Here is a 21,557-nt window from a genome sequence, read left to right on the forward strand (position 1 = left end):
CCAAAAAGTGGTGCCGAGGCCCGGCCCGCTTTCTAAACGGGTCTCATTTTTTTGCCCAAGCCCATATTTCGGGCCTATATTTTTACCCAAACCCTCTCATATTTCGGGCGGGCCGTCGGGCCGGGCCGGGCCGCCCGGCCCATGAGCACCTCTAGAAATTACTATTTTATCATTATACATGACTATTAAAAGGTTAAAAAAACAACTATTAAAAGGTTAAAATGTGTTATGAAAAGAATTTTTTCTTTTTCTTAATAAATTTTGATATTTGATATTTATATTTGAGATCAAATAATATAATTTTTTAATTTTAATTTTTAACTTTTATTAAAATATGTTAACTCGAGTTTTTGAAACCTTAAAAAATATTTTTCTAACAAATGACTTTTATTTGCAAAATTGTATGATTTTGACAAAAAAATTAAGGTAAATTACAAAATTAGCCTTAAATTATATGATTTTTATAATTTGAGTACTTTTTTATTATCTAATGTAGAACTTAAAATATCAATTTTGTTTCGTTTTATTTAAAAAGTGTATGATGTCGAGTAAAACTATCATGTGTCACATTTTAATTGGATGATCTCATCTTTTGGGGTGAAATGAAAAGAAAGTGAAAAATTATTACAATTTTAATTAAGATCTTAAAAGTTTTCGAGAAAAGTATATATCGTAAGGAAACATATATTAGATGTCATGATAATATTAAATAATGGCAACACTATGAATAGTAAAAATAATAATAAATTGTCGATTTAGTCTTAGTTCGATTGGTAGATATTATTGTCAATAAAGGAGGACGTAGGTTTGAGTTCGCTAAAGAGCATTATTGTCAATCAAAATCTATAATGAGATAATTAAAATAATAATAATAATACATTAACTCCAATGTTTATGAGCTTCTTTAATAAGCACTCTATCGTATTAATTAGAATGATATAATTATTAAACTTTAATCTTAATTAATTGGCTCGTGCAACTAACTTGAATCCTTAATTAATAATGAACAAGTTTGACTAAAAAAATCTGTGCAAGAATCACACATTGAGGGACAAAATTGGGGTATAAAGATAAATTTAGTTCATAATATTTATTTTTTTATCAATTTGGTTCTTGTTATTTAGTTAAATTTGACCCTAATATCAACCTTTTAAAAGAGATGAATTGTTGTTTTTAAATAGAAATTCAAAGTAAAATGTCATTTTTTAAACATGACAACTCGTAAGGCTATCTATATATTTCATTTTTTTTGAAGTTTGAATGGTTTTATTTTTAAATATATTTATAAATTTTAAATTTTTGTTAATGTGATTTATAAGATAAATAGTGTCATTTTAATATAAGGTACACATGGAATACCATACCAACATTGTTAAAAAATTAATGTTTTAGATAGCGTTTTATTTTTATTTTTATTATTTTTGAAAAACTAGTAACCAAATTTAACTAAAAATGACCAAATTAACAAAAAATATAAACATTAAAAGTTAAATTTATCGTTTTATCTAAAATTAAAAAAAAAAAAAAACACGACACATTATTTGCCTAAAGTAAAACTCGAATTTCATTCATCAAGCTCGATTTTACCTTTGCCAACGCAACCAAAACTTGTCAGTACAATGACTTAAATCATCATATTTCTACAATATTTTATACGTTCATATCATATGGCATAGAGTGTATATGAAAAAGAAAAGAAAAAAGATAATGCAGCTTTAGAAAGCGGCAACATCAAACTCGTTGACTTTTTTTGATCAAGATGAAGCGAACGGCTCAGATTCAATCAAGAAACAAACAGTTTCATGACAAAAACGTGAAATGCACGACGTGTAAAAGGTCAACTCTCAACTCCCAATCACGATTCGCCACGTAATAATATTAAAACTGGGGAACTTTGTGTCTTTAAATAGGGCTTCCCAAAAATTGGCAAAAATACAGAGGACCTAAATGAATTTACAAAATAATGAGTTTTAAAGCTAAGTTTTGCTTCTTTCTTCTATTTACATTGACTATAGTGTCCTCGGCTCGTAAGGCGATTTCAATTTCATCCGGTATGTATTCTCGATTTACTATTTTCTCAATCCATTATAATTAAATCCACTTAGAAGTTTTTCCCGTTATATCTTGTAAAATTAACAGGATTATTGTTGATTGTATTAAAGTGGAGTTGGATTTCATTTAACCACATTCTAGTCAAGCATTCCAAGACTATTATTAACATTCTATGACCATACAGTATAAGTCACATGTCTAAAAAGAGTCCAGAAAAAATACGATAGATTCAACTTCGATTTGATTTTTATTTTTATTTTACATTAGTAGAGGAGACAATATATAAATAATGAGATCGACATTCTTGCCTGGTTTGTATAATATTACAGGAGATGAGATGTTGATTGCTACGGAAGAAAGGTCTCTAATGGCGAACATTGAAGATTACAGTGAACCAACGGCGAATCGTGGCCATGATCCTGCTTCAAGGGCTAGAGGTGGCGGTGGAAATGGCCGTGGCCGAGGCCGTAGCAGAGGTCGAAAGGGTTAATGATAACCCTACTTAATTTTGTTTTAAAAAAAGTGTTATTGGCCGATTATAATCTAAATATTTGGTTAAGTAATTGTGCATATGATGCTAAAGTTTTGTAGTGTGATATATGTCAAATAAAAATATTTATATATTTATAATAAACCGATCAATCTTGTTAATTTTTGTTCGAAGATTTAACTCGATTTGATCAATAAAAGTTAACAATTCAAATTCGAACATGAAATTATCTAAAACGTAAAATTATTTGAAAAAAAAAGTAATTTGTAATGACCAAACTTGAAAACATTTGAATAACCCAAATTTAAAATGACTCAAATTAAAAGCGATCCAAAATTTATAACCCGATTTGACATTTTAATATTGACTATGTTATTTGTACTTGAAAATGAGTGTTTATACTCAAAATTTTCTTTCAAGATTTCAAATTAAAATTGGTTTAAGAATTCCATGTAATGGCCCGATGATCAAGGTGTTCACGGCCTCAGTTGTGGTTTGAATTTGAGTCGCATTAATCGGGTTTGTTGTTCAGGCATTGTTAAACTATTTGTGGAATAAAAAAAATGCACCCTATACCAAATACTTACATATATATATATCTGTTAACTAAATTTTTACGATGTTGATACAAATAAAATTATATATTAAAAAGGGATTTTCTAAAATTTCAGTATTACTAAAATTTTGGTTAAATTATGCTATTAATATTTATACTATTTATAAATTGAGGATTCAATTCTTATAATTTAATTAATTAATTTTAGTCTTTTTTAACTTGATTAATTTTAGTTTTTATACTTTTTAAATTTTGAAATTTCAATTTTAACCCAGTCTATAATTTGATTCAATTATACTATTATGAGTTAAGTTATAGATTTAGTCCATGTTCTCCAATTAGATCATTTTAGTCCCTATACTTTTGAATTTTGAAATTTCAGTATTGATACAAAATGATAATCGTTAAATCCATTAACTAGTTTTTTGTTAGTAATGTATGCAAATAACAAGTTGATATAACATTACATACGTGATAATATGTTTACCACATCAAATTTTGGAAATAGATAATCTTAACGAATTAACAACAACTATTTGGTCAGGACAAAAATTTTAAAATTAGAAAAATACAAGGACAAAAAATATCAAATCAAAGTACATAGACTAAATCCATAAGTTATGCATCGTACAAGGACTAATATCAAAATTTAACCTAGAAGTTTCTTAAGATTTCCTTCAAAATTTCCCGACTCCCCTTCTTAACTCTCTTTTTCCCACATCCCCGCCGCCAAACAAGCCTCTCCCTCTCCTCCTCCGCCTCCCACCGTTCAAGTTTCCGGCAGACCCTGAAATTAAATAAGGTAATTTATGAAACCCTAATTTTGTATTTGAAGATTGATTTCTATTTGATTCATGAGATTTTGAGTTGTCTGCATCACTCTGCTATATTTGATTTTTTCTGTTTTCAATCCTACTGCTTGTTACTCTCTCTGTTTACTTTGTTAAAAAGAAGAGATCTTTTTAAAAGCTATCGATTTAGCTGAATTAGGGGATCATTATCGCCGCTATTTTATGTAATTTGCGGCCGCTGTGCGCTGCTATCGTGAGGTTTTTAGCGGTGGCGGACAGCACCGCTACTGTGAAATACCAGCTATTGCTATTTGAAACTCTAAATGTTTTTTTTCATTGTTTCTAAGGTTGTTTTTTAGCTCATTATTATCAGAAATGAGAATCACTCGAGCTATGTTGAGATCACTCATTGGTGGTTTTACACGTCCAGTTCAGTATCTTGGAACTGTTAGATCTTTCTCCACAGCAAATAAGTTTGATGGAAATATTCCGAATTCCGGTTCGTTTGAATCATCTGAAGAATTTGAAGGAAGAATATTCGGTGGGTTTTCCAGTGATAGTCCAAAAGCTCAAGCTTTTTACGAAAAGCTTGATAAAGTTGAGAGGTCTCGATATCGATTTGGTCCTTCGATGGCTAATAGAGACGAGCCAATGACGGATGGATTGGACGAGAGTTTCAGTACGTTATCGGATGGAATGGATATGAAATTGAAGAAAGCAGCCACTTACTTTGAGTTTGATCTCAATGAAGTTCAAAAAAATGATTATGCTTTTAGACCCGATGTTACCTTTCATTCCGGATCGACATACGAACCCAAGGTTTGTCTTTTGGCAATCTTTGTCTACGTAGCTTCAATTCTTCATATTTTCTTGAATACTTATATATGGACGTTGAACATATATGTGTCACATCCTAGTATGAATAACATTGATCTTTGTTTCTTATCAATATCATGTTTTAAGGATCATTAGAAACCGAACCAGGAATTTGATATTCCGTGTTTGTTATCCATTTGACATTCGTGTTTTGTTACGATTCCAATTTAGTCAAGCAAAGGATCGATTGATTTGATGCGAAAATGTGTTTTGCCAAGTTATTAGTAAGTGTAACTTTTAGAAGTTTCTGGTTCATTATGCTTACATGCGTAATCCGTAATTCCCGGAGTTTTCCGCCAATTGTTTCCCTTAATAGCTCGATGTGTTCCACAGTTGATGTTTTAAGCACTTTAGACTGATTTAAGTGTACGAATGGCCTTAAAAGAGTCGTTTCATGAATGAACTTAATATAATTCCGAAGAAACCAAGGTTTAGAAGTATAACCCACATTGCATCTTTCTTTCTAAGTCTCGATGGAAGTCATCATGGTAGAATACAATAGTCAGACCCTATTTTTCGAACAAACTAGCTCAGAAGACTTCACAAACCTGTATTTCTATCATAACATGTTGGTCCTTATAGAAGATTACCTTCTTTTTGTTTTCGTTGTTTAGCAAATGTTTTTTATAGATATCGATAAGCTTTTGCGTAGAAATGGTTAATCAATGCCAACTCTTAACATTGAGTTTTGACGTTATAATTATAAATGTGCTGCTACTCCATTGTTTTATTTTTTTGTTATGCTAACAGTAGCACTATCCTATTGTTCGACTTCTATGTGGTATAATGCAGGATCTCGATCTTAGAAGACCGGGAGTACGTAAACCTCCCAAAACTGCCACATTTGAAGTAACTACAGAGGAAGTACTGAAAAAAGCTGATTTCCGGGTGAGCCTATCTGAACCTTGCATCACCTTTTGTTTCCCGAGCCTAATTGGTCGTATATTCTTGTTTTTGTAAATGCTTCCTAAATCTAGATGGTTCGGATAATAATGCATATCATGTGATTATTCACTGATGACAGCATACTTTTCATTATAACTTGTGGGAACCTTGATTATCATTTTGTTAGTTATCGGGTACTGTAATTAACTTACTGTTACTTCTAATCATACATGTTGGACAGAATGTAAAGTTCCTGGCACAGTTCTTAACCGAGGCTGGAATCATTATAAAGCGGAGCTCGGTAATTTCTAATGATGATTCGATTTATTTATTGTAGCTTATGGATTTTCCTTTATTTACATCGTTTTAGTTCAATGTATAGACCGGTATTAGTGCCAAGGCTCAAAGGAAGGTTGCGAGAGAGATCAAGACTGCTCGAGCGTTCGGTTTAATGCCATTTACAACGATGGGGACAAAGTCATTCGTTTTTGGAAGATCAATGGAAGTTGATAATAAAGATTATGAATACGAGGCTTTCGATGACATGACTCCCGCGATGGACGAAAAAGATGCTTGAGCGAAGATTTGAGCCTTGAATAGTTCCATTTTTATGGTATCCTCCTACCATTTCTGATGTTTTGGATGAAACAGTTCACTGCATTTACTATCATATTAGGTGTTTTGATTATATCAGCAAATGATGTTTTCTTCTGGACTTGTTAAAAGAAAAAAAACCTTGTACGTTCTTAGATTGATCTAGGCTTTTATATAGAATTTATGTTTTTTCTATTTTTTCGAAAATTTTTTATTTTTCGGTTTTTTGAAATACTCATGTTTAGTATTCGTGTTCATTTGAGTTCAATTAGTTTATCTTAAGTTAATTCAAAAATTTTCATTTAAGTCACTTGATTGTTAAAATCGCAAGTGTATGTCCTTCTCCGCTTGCACTATTTGCACTAAACGAAAGCCCTTGTTCTTTTTTTCTTCTACAATTTAATTTTTTTTTATGAAATAACTTTGAACGTCACTAATCTACAAATCAAAATCCAAACAACTTAACCATCAGATCAATTTATATCTACGATATATTCTTTTATACATTGATGAGTATCGATTCATTGTATCGATCTTTAATTGTTGTTTGAAGATCACTAGCGAACTTTAAAAAATTTAACAATTTAGTGACTTAAATAAATTTTTTGAATAATCTAGTGATTTAAATAAAACTTTCAAATAGTCTAGTGACTATTTTGTAATATTTTAAAGTTAAGTTATCAAAACGTAAATATACTAATAGTTTAGTGACATTGGGTATTAGTTTAACCAAAAATTAAAATAATGTTTTGAGAAATTAAATCAATTATTAGTGTGTATATATATGAGAGAGATCCACTTCCACAGTGTAAAAATTAAAGTAATTTTACACACTTTCGTAAATATTTATATAAATTTTTAAAATATTAATTATATAACTAGTTACAAAAGTATGCAAAATTACTTTAGTTTTTACGCTATGCAAGTGCATCCCTCCTTATATATGAATTTTATAGCAATAGAAATACATGTCATATCGAAATAGAATTTGTAACTTGCTATCCTCTTGCCTAGCGGGCAAGGATTTACCTCTGTGAAAAAGATGATTCATCCGGATCCGCAAAAATAATATTATTGAGAGGGATAGCCACAAATCCCAAATAGGATCATAAAACGGACAGATATTAAAAAAAAAAAAAACATAAAAGTAATGACAGAGGCCATAGATTTTCAGACAAAGATTTGATACAAACCAAGAGCAGCAATCGATATATATTTTTATAAGATTTTAACAACAGATAAAACCATAAACCAAGTCACCATAAATGAGCAGCAAAAAATCCTTTGGACAAAAGGAAAATTTGCTCCCAACCAAATGGCTTATACATTATTTTCACCACAAACAAAGCTTCTATTACACAAGACACAGACAGAGACATAATTATAGACCTTGCAGGCATTCATCCTTGAAAATAAATCATTACAGAGGCCTGTTATTTTGCTGCTTTCTTTTTTCATAATCTATGAAGCTTTTCAACAGTTGCATGGATCACAAGAGCAGTTTGATCCACACTTGCATCCATGTCCTGATTCAGTAGTGCTCATCTCTGGTCCCTCAAAGGTCCTGCAATAATAAAAGTTATTATTAAAACCATCAAAATAAATATATATGTATATATATATATATATTGCAATAAAATTTCGGTTACCATGATTTGGATTCTGAATTGATCTCAAATTTCAAAACGTTTTTTTTTTTTAATATTGAAATTGTGTCGATTTGATACTTTCGTTAATCTAATCATTTGGTTTGAATGTTAAAATGTAAATTTAAATCTGACGTGAAATATATTTAAAACAAGTGTCTAATTTTTGAAGTGTTAGAAAGATAATCTCTACTATATTTTTTTTTAATAAGTTAATCATATGTGTTTATAATTTGATAACGTGTTTTTACATATGTTCTACACTATATCCAAATATATGTTTAAAATTTAAATTAATGCCTAAGTCGATGGAACAACTCGATAACGAATTTATAGTTAAGGAGTATGTTGAGGGATTTTCAATCATCTACTGGAATATCAGTGTATCCCTTAACACGTCTTGTATTGTTTCTAAAGGGGATTTTGTGACTTTATTGAGAATTTGAATTAGGAGTACAAATGAGACACCGGTGAACATGACTTATTTGAATTCGACTAAAAGCAAACTCAATTTGATTCAGTAGTTATCATGCCAAGCTTGAGTTATCAATCAAACTAGTAAATGAAATTACTTACGAACGAGCTTAATCTAGCTCAAGTTTGAGATTTAATATAAAAATTGGTAAACGAACTTAATTGAGTTCGAATAACTCAATTATGTCTTGAATCGAGCTCGAACTTACGAATTAATCTTCGAGTCAAGCTCAATTCAAATAACAAGCATCAAATTTTGAGTGGAGCACAAGTTTACCGCTATTTAAGCTCGACTTAGCTCAATTACACTCTTAGTTTGAGTGCTCACATAGTAAAAAAAGGCGAAACCATGCCAATCTAACGAGTTTGCGCTGAGCAAAGCTCCATCCTCTGACCTATAACTTATAGGCCGAGAGAGCATGGCACCAAGGACCAATTTAAAATCCAAATAATTGTTTGGGACCGCTCGGTGCAATTAACTCATAAAAATTTGAATTTAAATTTTAGTTCGAAACTAACATCTTCACTGGCGCAACTCCGGAGATGATGGTCTGAGTGCTGGTTGTCTTCTCCGAGTATCCAAGGTTAAGGTTCCTGCTGCATCTGCAACAATCCAAACCCGAAATTCAACATCGAAAAACAAATAAATTCAGAATTAATCCGATCCGTTTCGTTCAAGATCGATTCATTTAACGATTTAACCAAAGAAACCAATAATTACAAAGTAACTTACGAGCAGCTGTCACCGCAGCTGCAGCTAGATCCGCAATTGCAACCTGAAGACATTTTTTTTTCTCGAGAAAGTGAAGGAAAGAATTCAAAAGACAAACACGAAAGCTCAAAAAGTCTATGGATAGTTTTGAGACGGAAAATGGATCGGTACTTATAGTGGATTTCAAGTGAGGGAGGGTGAATATCAACCGTACAAGTGGCATAATCTCGGTTGATTTGCGTCTTTGGAATTGTACAGGTGCATCGGCCCTTTCCCTTGTTATAAATTATTATAATTTTATCATTAAAAAAAGATTTTTTTGTTTAATCAAAAAAATTAATTAATTAATTAAATTATCCTTTATGAGAAAGTCAAATTTTGTAAAAAATTTATATATTTTAAATATTTTTCATACATATTACATACATATAAATATATCTAAATTACATACATGTAAAATATTTATATAAAGTATTAAATTTAAAATTATTAATTACGACGAATCTACATTGATATAAATTGGAACCTATCAAAACGCATCAATATAATAAATAATGATCGAAATTCACATCCGTTCGAAATTTAAAAATAAGTGATTTTTACTTTCTAAATTTTATAATTTAAATTATTATTATTATTATTATTATTATTATTATTAGTATTTTATTAAATTTATTTATGTGATATTTTAAAATAAAAATAAAAAATACATTATCCTTTATGCCCATCAAAACCAAGATTTGTTGTCTTAGTCGACTGTTTTTTAAATAATATTGGGTCACAATCAATTAAGAAAGTGAACCAATAAGTGAATAAATGTCATTTTCACACGTAAATTAATTTTTGCCATTAAAATTTTAAATTTAATTCAACAACTATGGTAACATCGAAACTAAGTGAAGGATTAGAATACTAATGAAAATAAATGAGGAAATAAAACAAAGTAAATTGATTAAATAAATAGATAGTGATAAAAGGCATGAATCATGCAACCTTGGAAATATTCTCCTAATTTGTAATTATAAGATGATAGAGACTATATTTTTGGGTTAAATTATGCAACCAGCAACAATGAAAATGAAAAAAATGGATATAAATATTTATGTAGAAAATTCATTCGAAGAGGATAAAAGATTTAAGATAAAAGAAACTTCACTAAAACGATAAAAATTAAAGAGGAGTACAAGATGGGAAACTAAACAAACCCGAAATCAAAATAATAAAAAAGATTTCCGAAATTCCCACAAAACTATTGCTAAAAGTCCTATTAGAATATTCTAGAGTTATTAGAGTTCAACTTGAAAAGGATATCAGAGTTTAACTAGGAGAAGAAATTTGGTTTAGTGAGAAACACATCACCACGTTGTGACGTCCGTTGGGACGTGACAATTTTTCTCGTCAGGACGTCGACTCTTCCTCATCCTAACATCGGCTTTGTTTCATCCGAAATGCGAAACACACTCCACAAATATATACACATATATATTTTAATATATTAAAAATATAATCTTGTGATGTGAAATCAAAATTTAATAATTTAATATAAAAATTATACATAACTTTTGTATTGAAGTTTTGCACTAAGAAATATATAAATATATTTATAAAATATTTAAATTGTCATCATTAGTCGATTGAATCTTAACTCGATTGACATGAACATTGTTATTAATCTGAGGAGGACATGAGTTCAAGTGCATTGAAATGTATTATTCTCTTATTTATAGGTGAGTAGTTTTAGATATTATTTTTAAGAGAGCAGATATTGAAATGGTTCAAAATATTATCATCATTAAGTTTTAATACCTAAATTACCCCAACTAATTTTTTATAATGCTTAAACTACCCTTATTGACTTCTTATGGGTCTACAAAGAGTTCGTTTAATTTTATATAGATTATTTTCATATAGTACCTTTGGATGAATCTAAGAATTTGTTTGTTTTCTTCAAAATTATTTTTTTATAGAAAAGCAATCATCAAAGATTAAACTATAATCATTTTATGAGTAGCAACATTGTTAATGATGTTGATCCATAGCCCTCTGCCTTTTTATATAATTGTTAATGGTGTTTTGATGGTTATATTTTTATAATAATTACTTCCGATTTGCTCTAATAATTATAGATTATCAAGATAAACTAATAAAATGATAAAATTATATTTTTATTTATTTCTTAAAGCATCTACCGTAACAAGCCCAGTAATTAATCCTCCGCATTCTGTAAGCCCTTATTAAGGGGTAGAACAATAAATTCGTGATATCAACACAATATGCTCTAACAATAATATTTTTTTCATCAACCCATATATTTCTAAAAATAAAATTAAAAAAATCGACTAAAATAATTTCTAAAATATCATCCAAAGCAGGATTCTAATCAACACCTAATGTTTTCTATATTGAGTGAGCTTGAATTTTCGTCACCATTGACAAGCATTTTAAGACCAGCTTTTACCTCTGATATTCCTTCCTCTAGAACTGCACATACACGATATATAGGAATGCCTTCGACCCTTTTCTCGAGCTCTTGAAACACGTCTTCAGCCCCGGTCTCATCGATTTTATTCGCCACGACCAATGATGGTCTATTCGAGAGACCTTCCTGATGGTGCTCGAGCTCCAAGACTAAATCTTTCAGTTGTTCCCATGGTGGAATTCCTTTCCTACCATCCAATGCGGCGGCCAAGTCTACAACGTATGCCAAAACCTTTGTACGTTCTATGTGGCGGAGGAAAGCATGTCCGAGTCCACGATTCTGGTGAGCACCCTTTATTAATCCTGGAATATCAGCCACCGTAATTGACAAGTCGTCAAAGTTCAAATTCCCTAAATTAGGCCTTAGAGTCGTGAACGCATAGTGGCCTACTGCAGGCTTAGCTCGAGATATTGCCCCTAAAAGTGTACTTTTACCAGCATTGGGCATCCCCACAAGGCCTACATCAGCAATGCTCTTAAGTTCTAGGACAAGAACAGCTTCAGAACCCAGCAAACCAGTACGAAGGGAGGATCGATCATCATTTGATGCTTCATCCTCAATTGAATTAACCCTCGGGACTTCACTCTTTGTCATCTTAGGCTTCATCGAAACATTTGGATAACATACATTACCTAAACCACCTTCCCCTCCGTATGCAACAATCATCCGTTGACCTTCTTCCGTTAATTCCGCCACATTATACCTGATTTCTTCCGTAGGTTCTGATTGAGGCCTGGTTGCTTGGTTCATGCCAATTGATTGGTCCACAGTTATTTCAGTACAAGACGATAAGTGACCAGCAACATGTGTCGATTTTACTTTCTCAGCCATACTTGTGTTCTTTGAGGAAGGTAGCTGGTCAACTTCAGACTGGTCCGTAGAGAGTGAACCAGGGAGTTCCCAAGGATCCAAATCGGCTGAAGAACAATGTTCAACCATGGACGGTATTTCACCCTTTTTCAGATGAATTACAGTACCAATAGGCACTTGGAGAATCTGTCACACAATGAGTATCTCAAAATCCCATTTGACTCAATCAAACACAAGAGTGAATAACACGAAGTTCAAAGTAAAGAAAGGAGCTCCAAAGTATTAACCTTGTCTTCTCCTCGAGTTCCTATCTTGTTCTTCGAGGTTCCATGTCCACCTCTACCTGCATTCTACAGAGAATCATAAGGTATCACACCGTTCACGGTTGGGGAAAGGTGTTGAACAAAGAAAAGAAAGAAGATAACATACGACATGATTTTGCAGGCCACTGAAGTCCCAAACTGCAGTGGAACATTCTAGGATCACATCACCACCTCTTCCACCATTCCCACCTACGTTTAAGCCCATCAAATATCAGAAACAAGGTAGTAACAAAATATTACCCTTTTTCCCTCCATAGATTTACCAAGTTTAAACACCCTTTATTGCCAACATAATATGAACTAAGAATCACCACAAAATTACATGTATGTATGCATGACTAGTCATGTATAGTATGAACTTGTGTTTGTCTGACTTGTTATTTCAATTGAAGCACCCATGTCGGGTATAAGGGTATAGGAACATGATCTTTCAAAGACCACCAAATACATGATTTTTTTTTAAAGAAAAATGGAACATACCTGTGTCCTAAATAGACTTACATCTGCCACTTACGCTCAGGTCCGATTAACAAAAAAGTACTAACATGCAACTATATGAAAGAATGGTTGCAATTACAAGCTCCAACTCATCATTTCAATTGAAGTACTCATGTCAGATACAACACATATTCATGCAAAGGAACAAGAGTATAGGAATATGATCTTTCAAAGACCTCCAAATACATTTTCTTTTTAAAAGGAAAAATGGAGCAAACCTGTGTCCTAAATAGGCTTATATTTGACACTCACACTCGAGTCCGATTAACAGAAAAAGTACTAGCATGTAACTAACTATATGAAAGAACGGTTGCAATTACTAGCTATGACTCGTTGTTTCAATTTAAGTACTCGTGTCTGATACGACACATATTCATGCAAGGGTATAAGGGTATAGGAACATGATCTTTCAAAGACCTCCAAATACATTTTTTTTAATAGTAAAATGGAACAAAACCCGTGTTCTAAAAAGCCTTATATCTAACATTCACACTCGAGTCTGATTAACAAAAAAGTACTAGCATGTAACTATATGAAAGAATGGTTACAGAGAGGGAAACATTGAGAGAAAACTGACCATCAGGTTTACCACGACGATCATGACGACTACGGCGAAAACTGGTGGAGCCATTACCACCATCACCTCCTTTGGCATAGAGATTAAACCTATCTCTCATTCTAGTCTCCTACGAAAGAAAAAAAAAAAGGGGCCCATACAACTCCAAATATCAAACACAAGTCATCATTATATAGTTCAAATCCATGAAAGTGAACAAATGAGACAAGATATGAAAAACCTGTAAAGGGCTCTTCTTGTGAGGAACGTCCGAGTAAGTAAGAAAAGAGAAAACGTAGCATGGTGATTTCGAACATCTTCTTCTAATGGTTTGCAATTGCAACAGAGGCTTTGCTCGTGCAATCCACATTTCTGATCTCGATGAGTATATCACAAATTCATTATTTCAACTAAGAATAACAATACAAATACAAAATAGTAACCATTATTAAGAGGTATATGTAGTTTCTTTTCTTCTTTTTTTTCATTCAAGCATTTTATCAAACAGTTGATTTTCGTAGTTCCACATTTCGGGTCTCGATGACTTTCATACATTCATTACTTCAACTAAGAATAACAATACGGACGCGAAATAGTAAGCGTTAGTACGAGAAATATGTACTCATTTTCCCTTTTTCCTTTTCATTCAAGCATTCTATCAAACAGTTGATGTTCGCAGTTGCGTCAAACAAATAAAAAAATTTCCTTGGTCGGCTTAAGGCTTAAACCATTTACCTTCAGTTTGGGAAGAAGAACTTTCCCGCCGTTCAATTCTCAGGCTGCCCAAAACCGTGGCTGGCGGGTAATGAAATGAAAAGATTTGCGATTACTGGCCCATTCGGTAAAAAGAATGCGCTGATCTTTGCCCCGTGTATTGCTAGGCTTGTTATCCTACATTCTTACTTTAACAAGGGATTAAAGGGTGGGCTTAACCGATAATTAGACCCAAAAAGGAGAACACACATTTGTGCTATATATTGGGTTAATTACATCATAAGTCCAAAAGTAATAATCCAATTTCTAAACTAGTCTGAAACTTCGAAACATTCCTTCTCAAATTATCTTTTTCCAAACATTTAAATTCAATCAAATCTTTCAATTAGCCTAATTCTCAACTTGGGCATTAAATTCTAGCTTAGATATAACACGAAACATATTTAAAACATGTATATATCTAATGCATGGGCAACTTTATATTTAACAAGTTAATAGAATTATTTATTTTTAAACACGTAAAATTCAAATAGTCTACGATAGGTACAAACATGTTTAAAATTTGATCCTTTTAATGTTATATTTGTTCAAGCATTTAATGCCTTAGATGATGACTTGACTAATAAAGATACCTAATTGATATGATATCGATATTTTGTAGTTAGGACCAACTTCAAATCAGTGCTAAATTCTAGAGACATCTAGTGTAACTAATGTGAAGAATTGTCGACAACCGGCGTTATTGTCGCACGTGATTGATGATTATCAAATTGTCACTTGGAGTTCGCTAGTTGAACTTTAAAAAAAGATTCAATAACTTAGTAACTTAAATAAAAAAAACATTCGAATAGTTAAGTGACTTAAATGAAAGTTTTTGAATTGTTTAGTGACCATTTTATAACTTTTTGAATTTGAGTGACTAAAACATAAACTTACTAATAATTTTGTGACATTTGTAAAGTTTACCCAAAAATTTACGCAAAAATAAATATTTACAAAAACTAATGATGTCCATTGTTCAAATTTCACCATGAGTGATTTTTTGTCTAAGGCTTTGTTTGATAAATCATTTGGGAAAATTAAAATAATTTTAATTATTTAATAAGAGCTATTTATTTTATGTTTAAAATTTTAATTTTTGTTTAGAATAAAGTGAAATGTTTAAAATTAAGGATAAAATATAGAATATAATTTTAATAATTTAAAATTTATATTTATCAAACAATCTAATTGTATTTCTTAATTAATTTTAAGTAATATATCAAACAAATTTTATAACTTAAATTTTCAACACTTAATTTTTCAGTTTATCAAACAACACCAAAATTTATCGTGAATTTATTTTATTTTATAAATTTTATGGAAAATATAAGAACATCGTCATTATATTATTTGTTACTTTTTTAAATTTTTTCTTAATTGGTCTTTACTTGATTAACTCGTGACACAACTCAATCAATAACTTAGGGTATAATAATAGAGAAAACTATTCAAACTCACTAACGCTTGAAAAAAAATTCACTTACTCCTATAATTTGAAAATACCACTTATGAAATGTTTCAAAATGGTCATCCAACTATTCAACTTTGTCTTTTCTAGTCACCGTCCGACTAATGCAAAAAATAGAAACACCCAAAAATCCAAGATAGTTGGGTGATCAAAGAAGACAAATTTGAATAGTCGACTTATAATTTTGTAGCATTTCATAGTTGGATGACCAAAAAAGCCAAAAAAAAAAAAAACCATAGTTGGGTGACTATTAATATAGTTTACCTTAAATATTTTTTTAACATTAATCTCAATATAGGTTATTATCATATCTGCTCTATTATTTGATACAATACCTAAAACTACCCATAGCACCTCCCCAACATTAATGAGGATAATACGCTTCAGCATACTCAAACCCGTGTCCCCCTACACTGGCAACAATATCGATGCCAATCGAGCTAAGACTCAATCAGTACCTTAAATGAATTTAAATAAAAAGGTTTTGTGAAAGTCCGATTATGAGCTGTCTATATTGTATATTAATGACTTACTGAGTTAATGTCAGTTATCAAACAGAATCCTAACTCACTTAGAAAATTACCAAATAATCAATCATTTTACGAAATAAAAAATATACCGAGAAATTTTTTTATCTATAATATTTAACTTAATTATTTTTTTATAAATATATTTCTTACATCATTATATTCATATAAGTCTAGCGTATACATAAAATTTATAAATCCAATTAGAATGGACACAATAAGCAATTGGTGATACAATGAGGAAATGGGCAAAACATATTATGAATTGAAATATAAAATATAAAATCAAAATCAAAAGCCAATAAGTCATAACCCAAAAATCGCACGATACAAATTCTTATTAATTCGATTCAATTAATTATTTTATAAAATTTCAGCTGGCAATTAAAATATTAAACATTTTAATTAATCCAGCTTATACTAGTTTAGTTCGTTTAATAATTCAATTATTTCTAATTAATTAAGAGTAGGAATTAGGATGATGCTTTGAGACTAAGCAACCTGATATACCTTTTATGTCATGACCAAAGGAAAATACCTTATTTGCATCAAAACATTAAAGTGACATGATTCGATAAAAAAATTTAATTTAATGCTTTTTGGTCTCGATTTAGCCTGATTGGTCGGTTATGAATTTTGTAAGACTTAATATATAGATTAAAATATATCGTAAATTCAAAATTAAAAATTTAATCCTTTTACTTTTACGAACGTGTTAATATTGTTAAGCTCTATTTATTAAATTTGTTATTGTAATATTTTTAAATAAAAAAAGTGCTCTTTTGCTAACCATATAATTAAAAATGACTTTGTAAAATATTAACAATTAGACATAAATTTTAAAATCTAAAAAGTAAAGTATTAAATTTCAAGAAATAAAAGTACAGAGATTAAATTCTCAATTTTCAAAACGTACAGGGACTTGTGAAACTCAATTTTCTAGTGTGGTACTTGAGTTCTTTTCTAATCCAATGTAATACCTGTATTTGATTAAAATATATATTTTAGTACCTAAAAGTAACTGTTAACTTTTTATTGTTCAATTTAAGTTTAATGTTTTCAAGTCAACTTTAAAACCAAACTAAACTAAATTCATTGATCTGGATTTGACAAATTACACGAACTCACAATTAATACTAAATTTATCCTATTAATAAAATCATGAAAAATTCAAACCTAATATCATTAACATTTAACTTTCACTAAATCATCCCTAAAAACATGAACTAAACATTAAAAATTAATACCATCCACTTTGGATACTAAAATTTATAACTTTTATCAAAAACAAATACCAGATTGAAACAAAAATAAAACAAATACCAAAAAAATCAATCTCAAATACCAAATAACGTATTAAGTCGTTTTATAACTAAAACAACCAACTTAACTAACTTCCTAAATGTATAATTTTAATTTTTAAAATATATAATATATAATTCTTCAATCAAAATTCAAATACAACCCAAATCAATTTAATCGACCGAACTAATCAATATTAAGTCGTATTTTATTTTTATTTTTAACCCAACCGACCGATTACCCTCCACTACAAACACCAAAAATTATAAAAACAACTAAGGTCAAGTCCAACAGAAGATCAATAAAGGTTTATAAGACACTCAATTTTCTTACATTAGATTTGAGCAATGGTGATAAAACGCCGTTGTATATCACAAATTGATGGCCGAGTCAATAAGTTAATTCAAAGCCTTACGACAAGCAAGAGAAAGCACATTAGATAGTTTATTTACTTAATAACAGGACAATGTAAGTGATCAAACCGGCATTATATATGATGACTGTCAATCCGAACTGATGCCGCCCATAAAAGTCCTTGGATCGGGACAGCTTCCCGTGAACTGAGCTTGGGAGAAATCGAAACCCGGGTTCTGCAAAAACAATAATAATAAATGTTTACCGTGATGTGCAAGCTATACATATAAATGTGAATGTGATTCCAAGTTGCTCGTTAAAATGAACAATTGTGGGATTGCGAGTTTCTAATGAAATGCATCTTTTACAGACATGCGAGCATGAGTAGAAGATACCGACAACTTGAAAAATGTTTCACGGATGTCAAAAGGTAAAACTCGAGACATTCCACAATAAACACATAAAACCGGCATTCTTATCACCGTTGGTCACTGCAGAAAACCGGCACTCTTATCAAGTCGCATTTATAGAAGACATCTTATTCTAATCCAAGAGCAAGCATTTTGGAAGACACTTCCTTTATATGCGATCAATTTAGAGTTTAATTACGAAGTCATATCCCTAGGGGCGGTGCCAGTGGGGCAGACAGGGGCCTTGCCCCACAAAATAGTAAAAATACAATTAGATACCCTAAAAAACGGTAAAATTGCATTCCCCCAATTTATAATTCAATTCTGGTCCCATTAAACTTTTTTTGGCTTCACACCTACATGTCCCTATCCAATTCTGGTATATGATTATATCACCGATGTTTTACATCTCTGGTGTCTAGAGTCATTAGCATGGTTCTTACTCTCTCTCGCATGCTAAGAAACAAAAAACAGAAGAACCACAAAGTTAGCCCATACGGGCATACGGCATTGAGACTTGAGCAGACTTCACAAGCTGCAGCTTCATGATATAGATACAATTTATGTATTGACATACACGGAAATATACGTCTTTTAACGGAGCTTAAGAATGGATGACTAAACACATTAAGTTTGGCGATAGCAATTAAAATGAGTTGATACTGTAACAATGGAATCATTCATATAGATCGTAAAACTGCAATCATAACATTAAGAGCAAATTTAAGAGGGAAACACATGATTCACCTCTTCCTGGAACCTCTGAAGCATGAGCCGCTTCTGCTCGAGATCAGTGGCATACGGGTCCAGCTGACCCTGACCTAGTATCGGTGACGACCATGTCTGACCCTTGTCCCTCTTTTGCAAAGTTATGTGCATTATATCATCCTCTAAAACACATTCAAATAACCCCCACTTTAGCTCAACTCCAAAAGCTTAAAAAGTTTTAAGTGCTAATTCATCATTCTATATAATGAAGTCAACTGAAAATGATATAAATAAATATGGGGTTAATTGCACCAAAAGTCTCTGAATTATGACGTAGATTCTAATTAGTCTCAAACTTTAAAACGATCCAATTGAGTCCTCAAAGTATCGATATCAAATCAATCAAGTATTTCTGTCAACATGGGCAATTAAATATTAGTTTGGATCTAAAACGGAACATATTTAAAGCACGTGAATCAAATTTTAAATACATTTTGTACCCATCACATAAACAACTTGGATCTAAGATATTAAAAAAGCTCCTAATTTAATGACAGTCTATTTTTAACACATATCCAGACCATCTATGAAATTCGTATACATGTTTTTTTTTTTCTTTTCGAAGTTACAACTATATAAATAGTTTAGATAAGAATCAATCATTACAAGCACTAAACTGAATAACTTTACTCCAACTCACTCACTCAACTAAGTAGCATAATTTTCACAAGGTGGGACACGAACTTGGACACTCAAAATACCAAGGTCTTACCCTTTACCATTCGCAAGTACATGCATACTTAAAATTTTAACCATATGTTTGCTTTGCTCCATGTTAGATTCAACCTAACCTTTAATGCCCAAATTGCCATTGGACTAATAGAAAGACCTCAAATATACTTCAAAACATCTAATTAACATTTTAAAACTTAGGCACTAATTTAAAAGTTGGATCATAGTTTATAATCATCTGAGGTAAAAGTACCATAAATGCCTCTACACTAAGTGTCAGATTGTATTTTGCCCCTTTACTCAAAAAATTAAGCAAATTAGTCCCCATACGTTAAATCAAAGAGCAAATCTGTCTTTTCTGATAAAAAATTCATCCATTTGTATAGGGACTAGTTTGCTATTTGATCTAACTTATTTGCCCATTTTTTGAAGTAGAGCGAGCAAAATGCAATCCAACTTCTGCTACAAGGGTTTCCAATCATCTGATGGAAGTAATACTAAAATAAATAATAAAAAACAGATCCATTTCATCATTAAGCTCTCAAGTTCTTAAAGAATTCCCAAAAAAATAAAATTGAAACGATAAATACCTAGCGTCCAAAAAGATGAATCCGTCTTCACTGGGGAGAACAAATCATGCTAACATGAAAATGAAAAAAATCAGATAGTTTTAAAAAAAATCTCAAACTTCAACAAAATGATGAACAATTTAACTTTAAAATAAACTAACATTGAGATAAGGAGGGTTGCCTTTGATGCCAACTTCGACATGTTTGGACTGAATCTTACAGTAAAACTGCTTGGAGTGAACATTCGGCGGTAAGTTTATGTAAAAATTCACCTCTTCCAAGGTTTGATCCCATTCAAATACCTTTTCACCTAAAAATTACAACAAAAAAAAAAACGAAATTAAGCTTCCAAATCATGAAAACCTAAGAGAAGAACCATCGAAATATGAAGATAAAGGAAATATATGAATACCGTTGTGGAGAAAACTGTGTCGTTTTTCAGGAGCCAATTTCTCCGCCATTTTTGTAGGGTTTGGACCTTCTTTTTTGTCCCTATCTGATCCTTTTTCTTCTTCTCACGGTTTTTGCGAGAATTTTAAATTTTATACGCTAGATCATGTACTTTTAATTTATACTTAAGGATAAAAATTTTAAGTAAATTAACTAAATTGATTTGTGAATGCATATGTTTTCACTTTTTCATCCTTCCTTTTTTTTTTTTTGTTCAACTATGCTTTAAGTGTTTATACTCTTTTGAAAATTTAAAATTTAATCCCTAATTTTTATTTTAAAAATCTAATCTCTCTTTATAAATTTAAAATATAACTCCAATTATTAATTTCATTAAAATGTCACACCAAAATACGAAGCCAAAAACCTAATTGTTTTCTAAAATGTTAAATGAAAGATGAAATTTCAAAAATTATATTATATTATAAGTACCTATACTTCTTATAAATTTAAAATTTAGCCTTTACACTTTTATTTTAAAAATTTAATCTTTTACTTTTTAAAATTTTAAATTTCAAATCTAAATGTTATAACTATTA

General features: G+C 30.8%; 5 protein-coding genes across 7 annotated transcripts; 2 read left to right on the forward strand and 3 right to left on the reverse strand.

Moving 5' to 3' along the window:
• Positions 1 to 1,942: 1,942 nt before the first annotated feature.
• Positions 1,943 to 2,703, forward strand: LOC105782079 (protein PSY3). Its single transcript, XM_012606563.2, has 2 exons — positions 1,943 to 2,051; positions 2,382 to 2,703. The coding sequence occupies exons 1-2, from the start codon at positions 1,964 to 1,966 to the stop codon at positions 2,540 to 2,542; spliced, it is 249 nt and encodes an 82-aa protein (XP_012462017.1). The 5' UTR covers positions 1,943 to 1,963; the 3' UTR covers positions 2,543 to 2,703.
• Positions 2,704 to 3,740: 1,037 nt separating this feature from the next.
• Positions 3,741 to 6,439, forward strand: LOC105782074 (uncharacterized). 2 transcript variants are annotated; one of them, XM_012606556.2, is made up of 5 exons: positions 3,741 to 3,900; positions 4,237 to 4,708; positions 5,558 to 5,653; positions 5,892 to 5,951; positions 6,033 to 6,439. In XM_012606556.2, the coding sequence occupies exons 2-5, from the start codon at positions 4,265 to 4,267 to the stop codon at positions 6,225 to 6,227; spliced, it is 795 nt and encodes a 264-aa protein (XP_012462010.1). In that variant the 5' UTR covers positions 3,741 to 3,900; positions 4,237 to 4,264; the 3' UTR covers positions 6,228 to 6,439. The 2 variants fall into 2 exon arrangements, with proteins under 2 accessions (XP_012462010.1, XP_012462011.1); XM_012606557.2 differs by having other exon boundaries at positions 3,772 to 3,900; positions 4,263 to 4,708.
• Positions 6,440 to 7,425: 986 nt separating this feature from the next.
• LOC105782080 (metallothionein-like protein 1) lies at positions 7,426 to 9,260 on the reverse strand. Its single transcript, XM_012606564.2, has 3 exons — positions 9,098 to 9,260; positions 8,884 to 8,967; positions 7,426 to 7,808 (listed from the first exon to the last, which is right to left on the reverse strand). Exons 1-3 carry the CDS (start codon positions 9,148 to 9,150, stop codon positions 7,718 to 7,720), a joined length of 228 nt encoding a protein of 75 aa, XP_012462018.1. The 5' UTR covers positions 9,151 to 9,260; the 3' UTR covers positions 7,426 to 7,717.
• Positions 9,261 to 11,350: 2,090 nt separating this feature from the next.
• LOC105782071 (probable GTP-binding protein OBGM, mitochondrial) lies at positions 11,351 to 14,774 on the reverse strand. Of its 2 annotated transcripts, none has more exons than XM_012606552.2 (6): positions 14,478 to 14,774; positions 13,984 to 14,152; positions 13,764 to 13,872; positions 12,795 to 12,877; positions 12,653 to 12,715; positions 11,351 to 12,551 (listed from the first exon to the last, which is right to left on the reverse strand). In XM_012606552.2, exons 2-6 carry the CDS (start codon positions 14,110 to 14,112, stop codon positions 11,457 to 11,459), a joined length of 1,479 nt encoding a protein of 492 aa, XP_012462006.1. In that variant the 5' UTR covers positions 14,113 to 14,152; positions 14,478 to 14,774; the 3' UTR covers positions 11,351 to 11,456. The 2 variants fall into 2 exon arrangements, with proteins under 2 accessions (XP_012462006.1, XP_012462007.1); XM_012606553.2 differs by having other exon boundaries at positions 13,984 to 14,114; positions 14,478 to 14,763.
• Positions 14,775 to 18,076: 3,302 nt separating this feature from the next.
• On the reverse strand, positions 18,077 to 21,158 carry LOC105782076 (uncharacterized). Its single transcript, XM_012606560.2, has 5 exons — positions 20,981 to 21,158; positions 20,730 to 20,878; positions 20,590 to 20,638; positions 19,307 to 19,449; positions 18,077 to 18,385 (listed from the first exon to the last, which is right to left on the reverse strand). Exons 1-5 carry the CDS (start codon positions 21,027 to 21,029, stop codon positions 18,299 to 18,301), a joined length of 477 nt encoding a protein of 158 aa, XP_012462014.1. The 5' UTR covers positions 21,030 to 21,158; the 3' UTR covers positions 18,077 to 18,298.
• Between the last annotated feature and the right edge of the window lie 399 nt (positions 21,159 to 21,557).

Source organism: Gossypium raimondii, chromosome 13 (assembly GCF_025698545.1).
Source record: "Gossypium raimondii isolate GPD5lz chromosome 13, ASM2569854v1, whole genome shotgun sequence".
In the NCBI taxonomy this organism is placed as follows: domain Eukaryota; kingdom Viridiplantae; phylum Streptophyta; class Magnoliopsida; order Malvales; family Malvaceae; genus Gossypium; species Gossypium raimondii.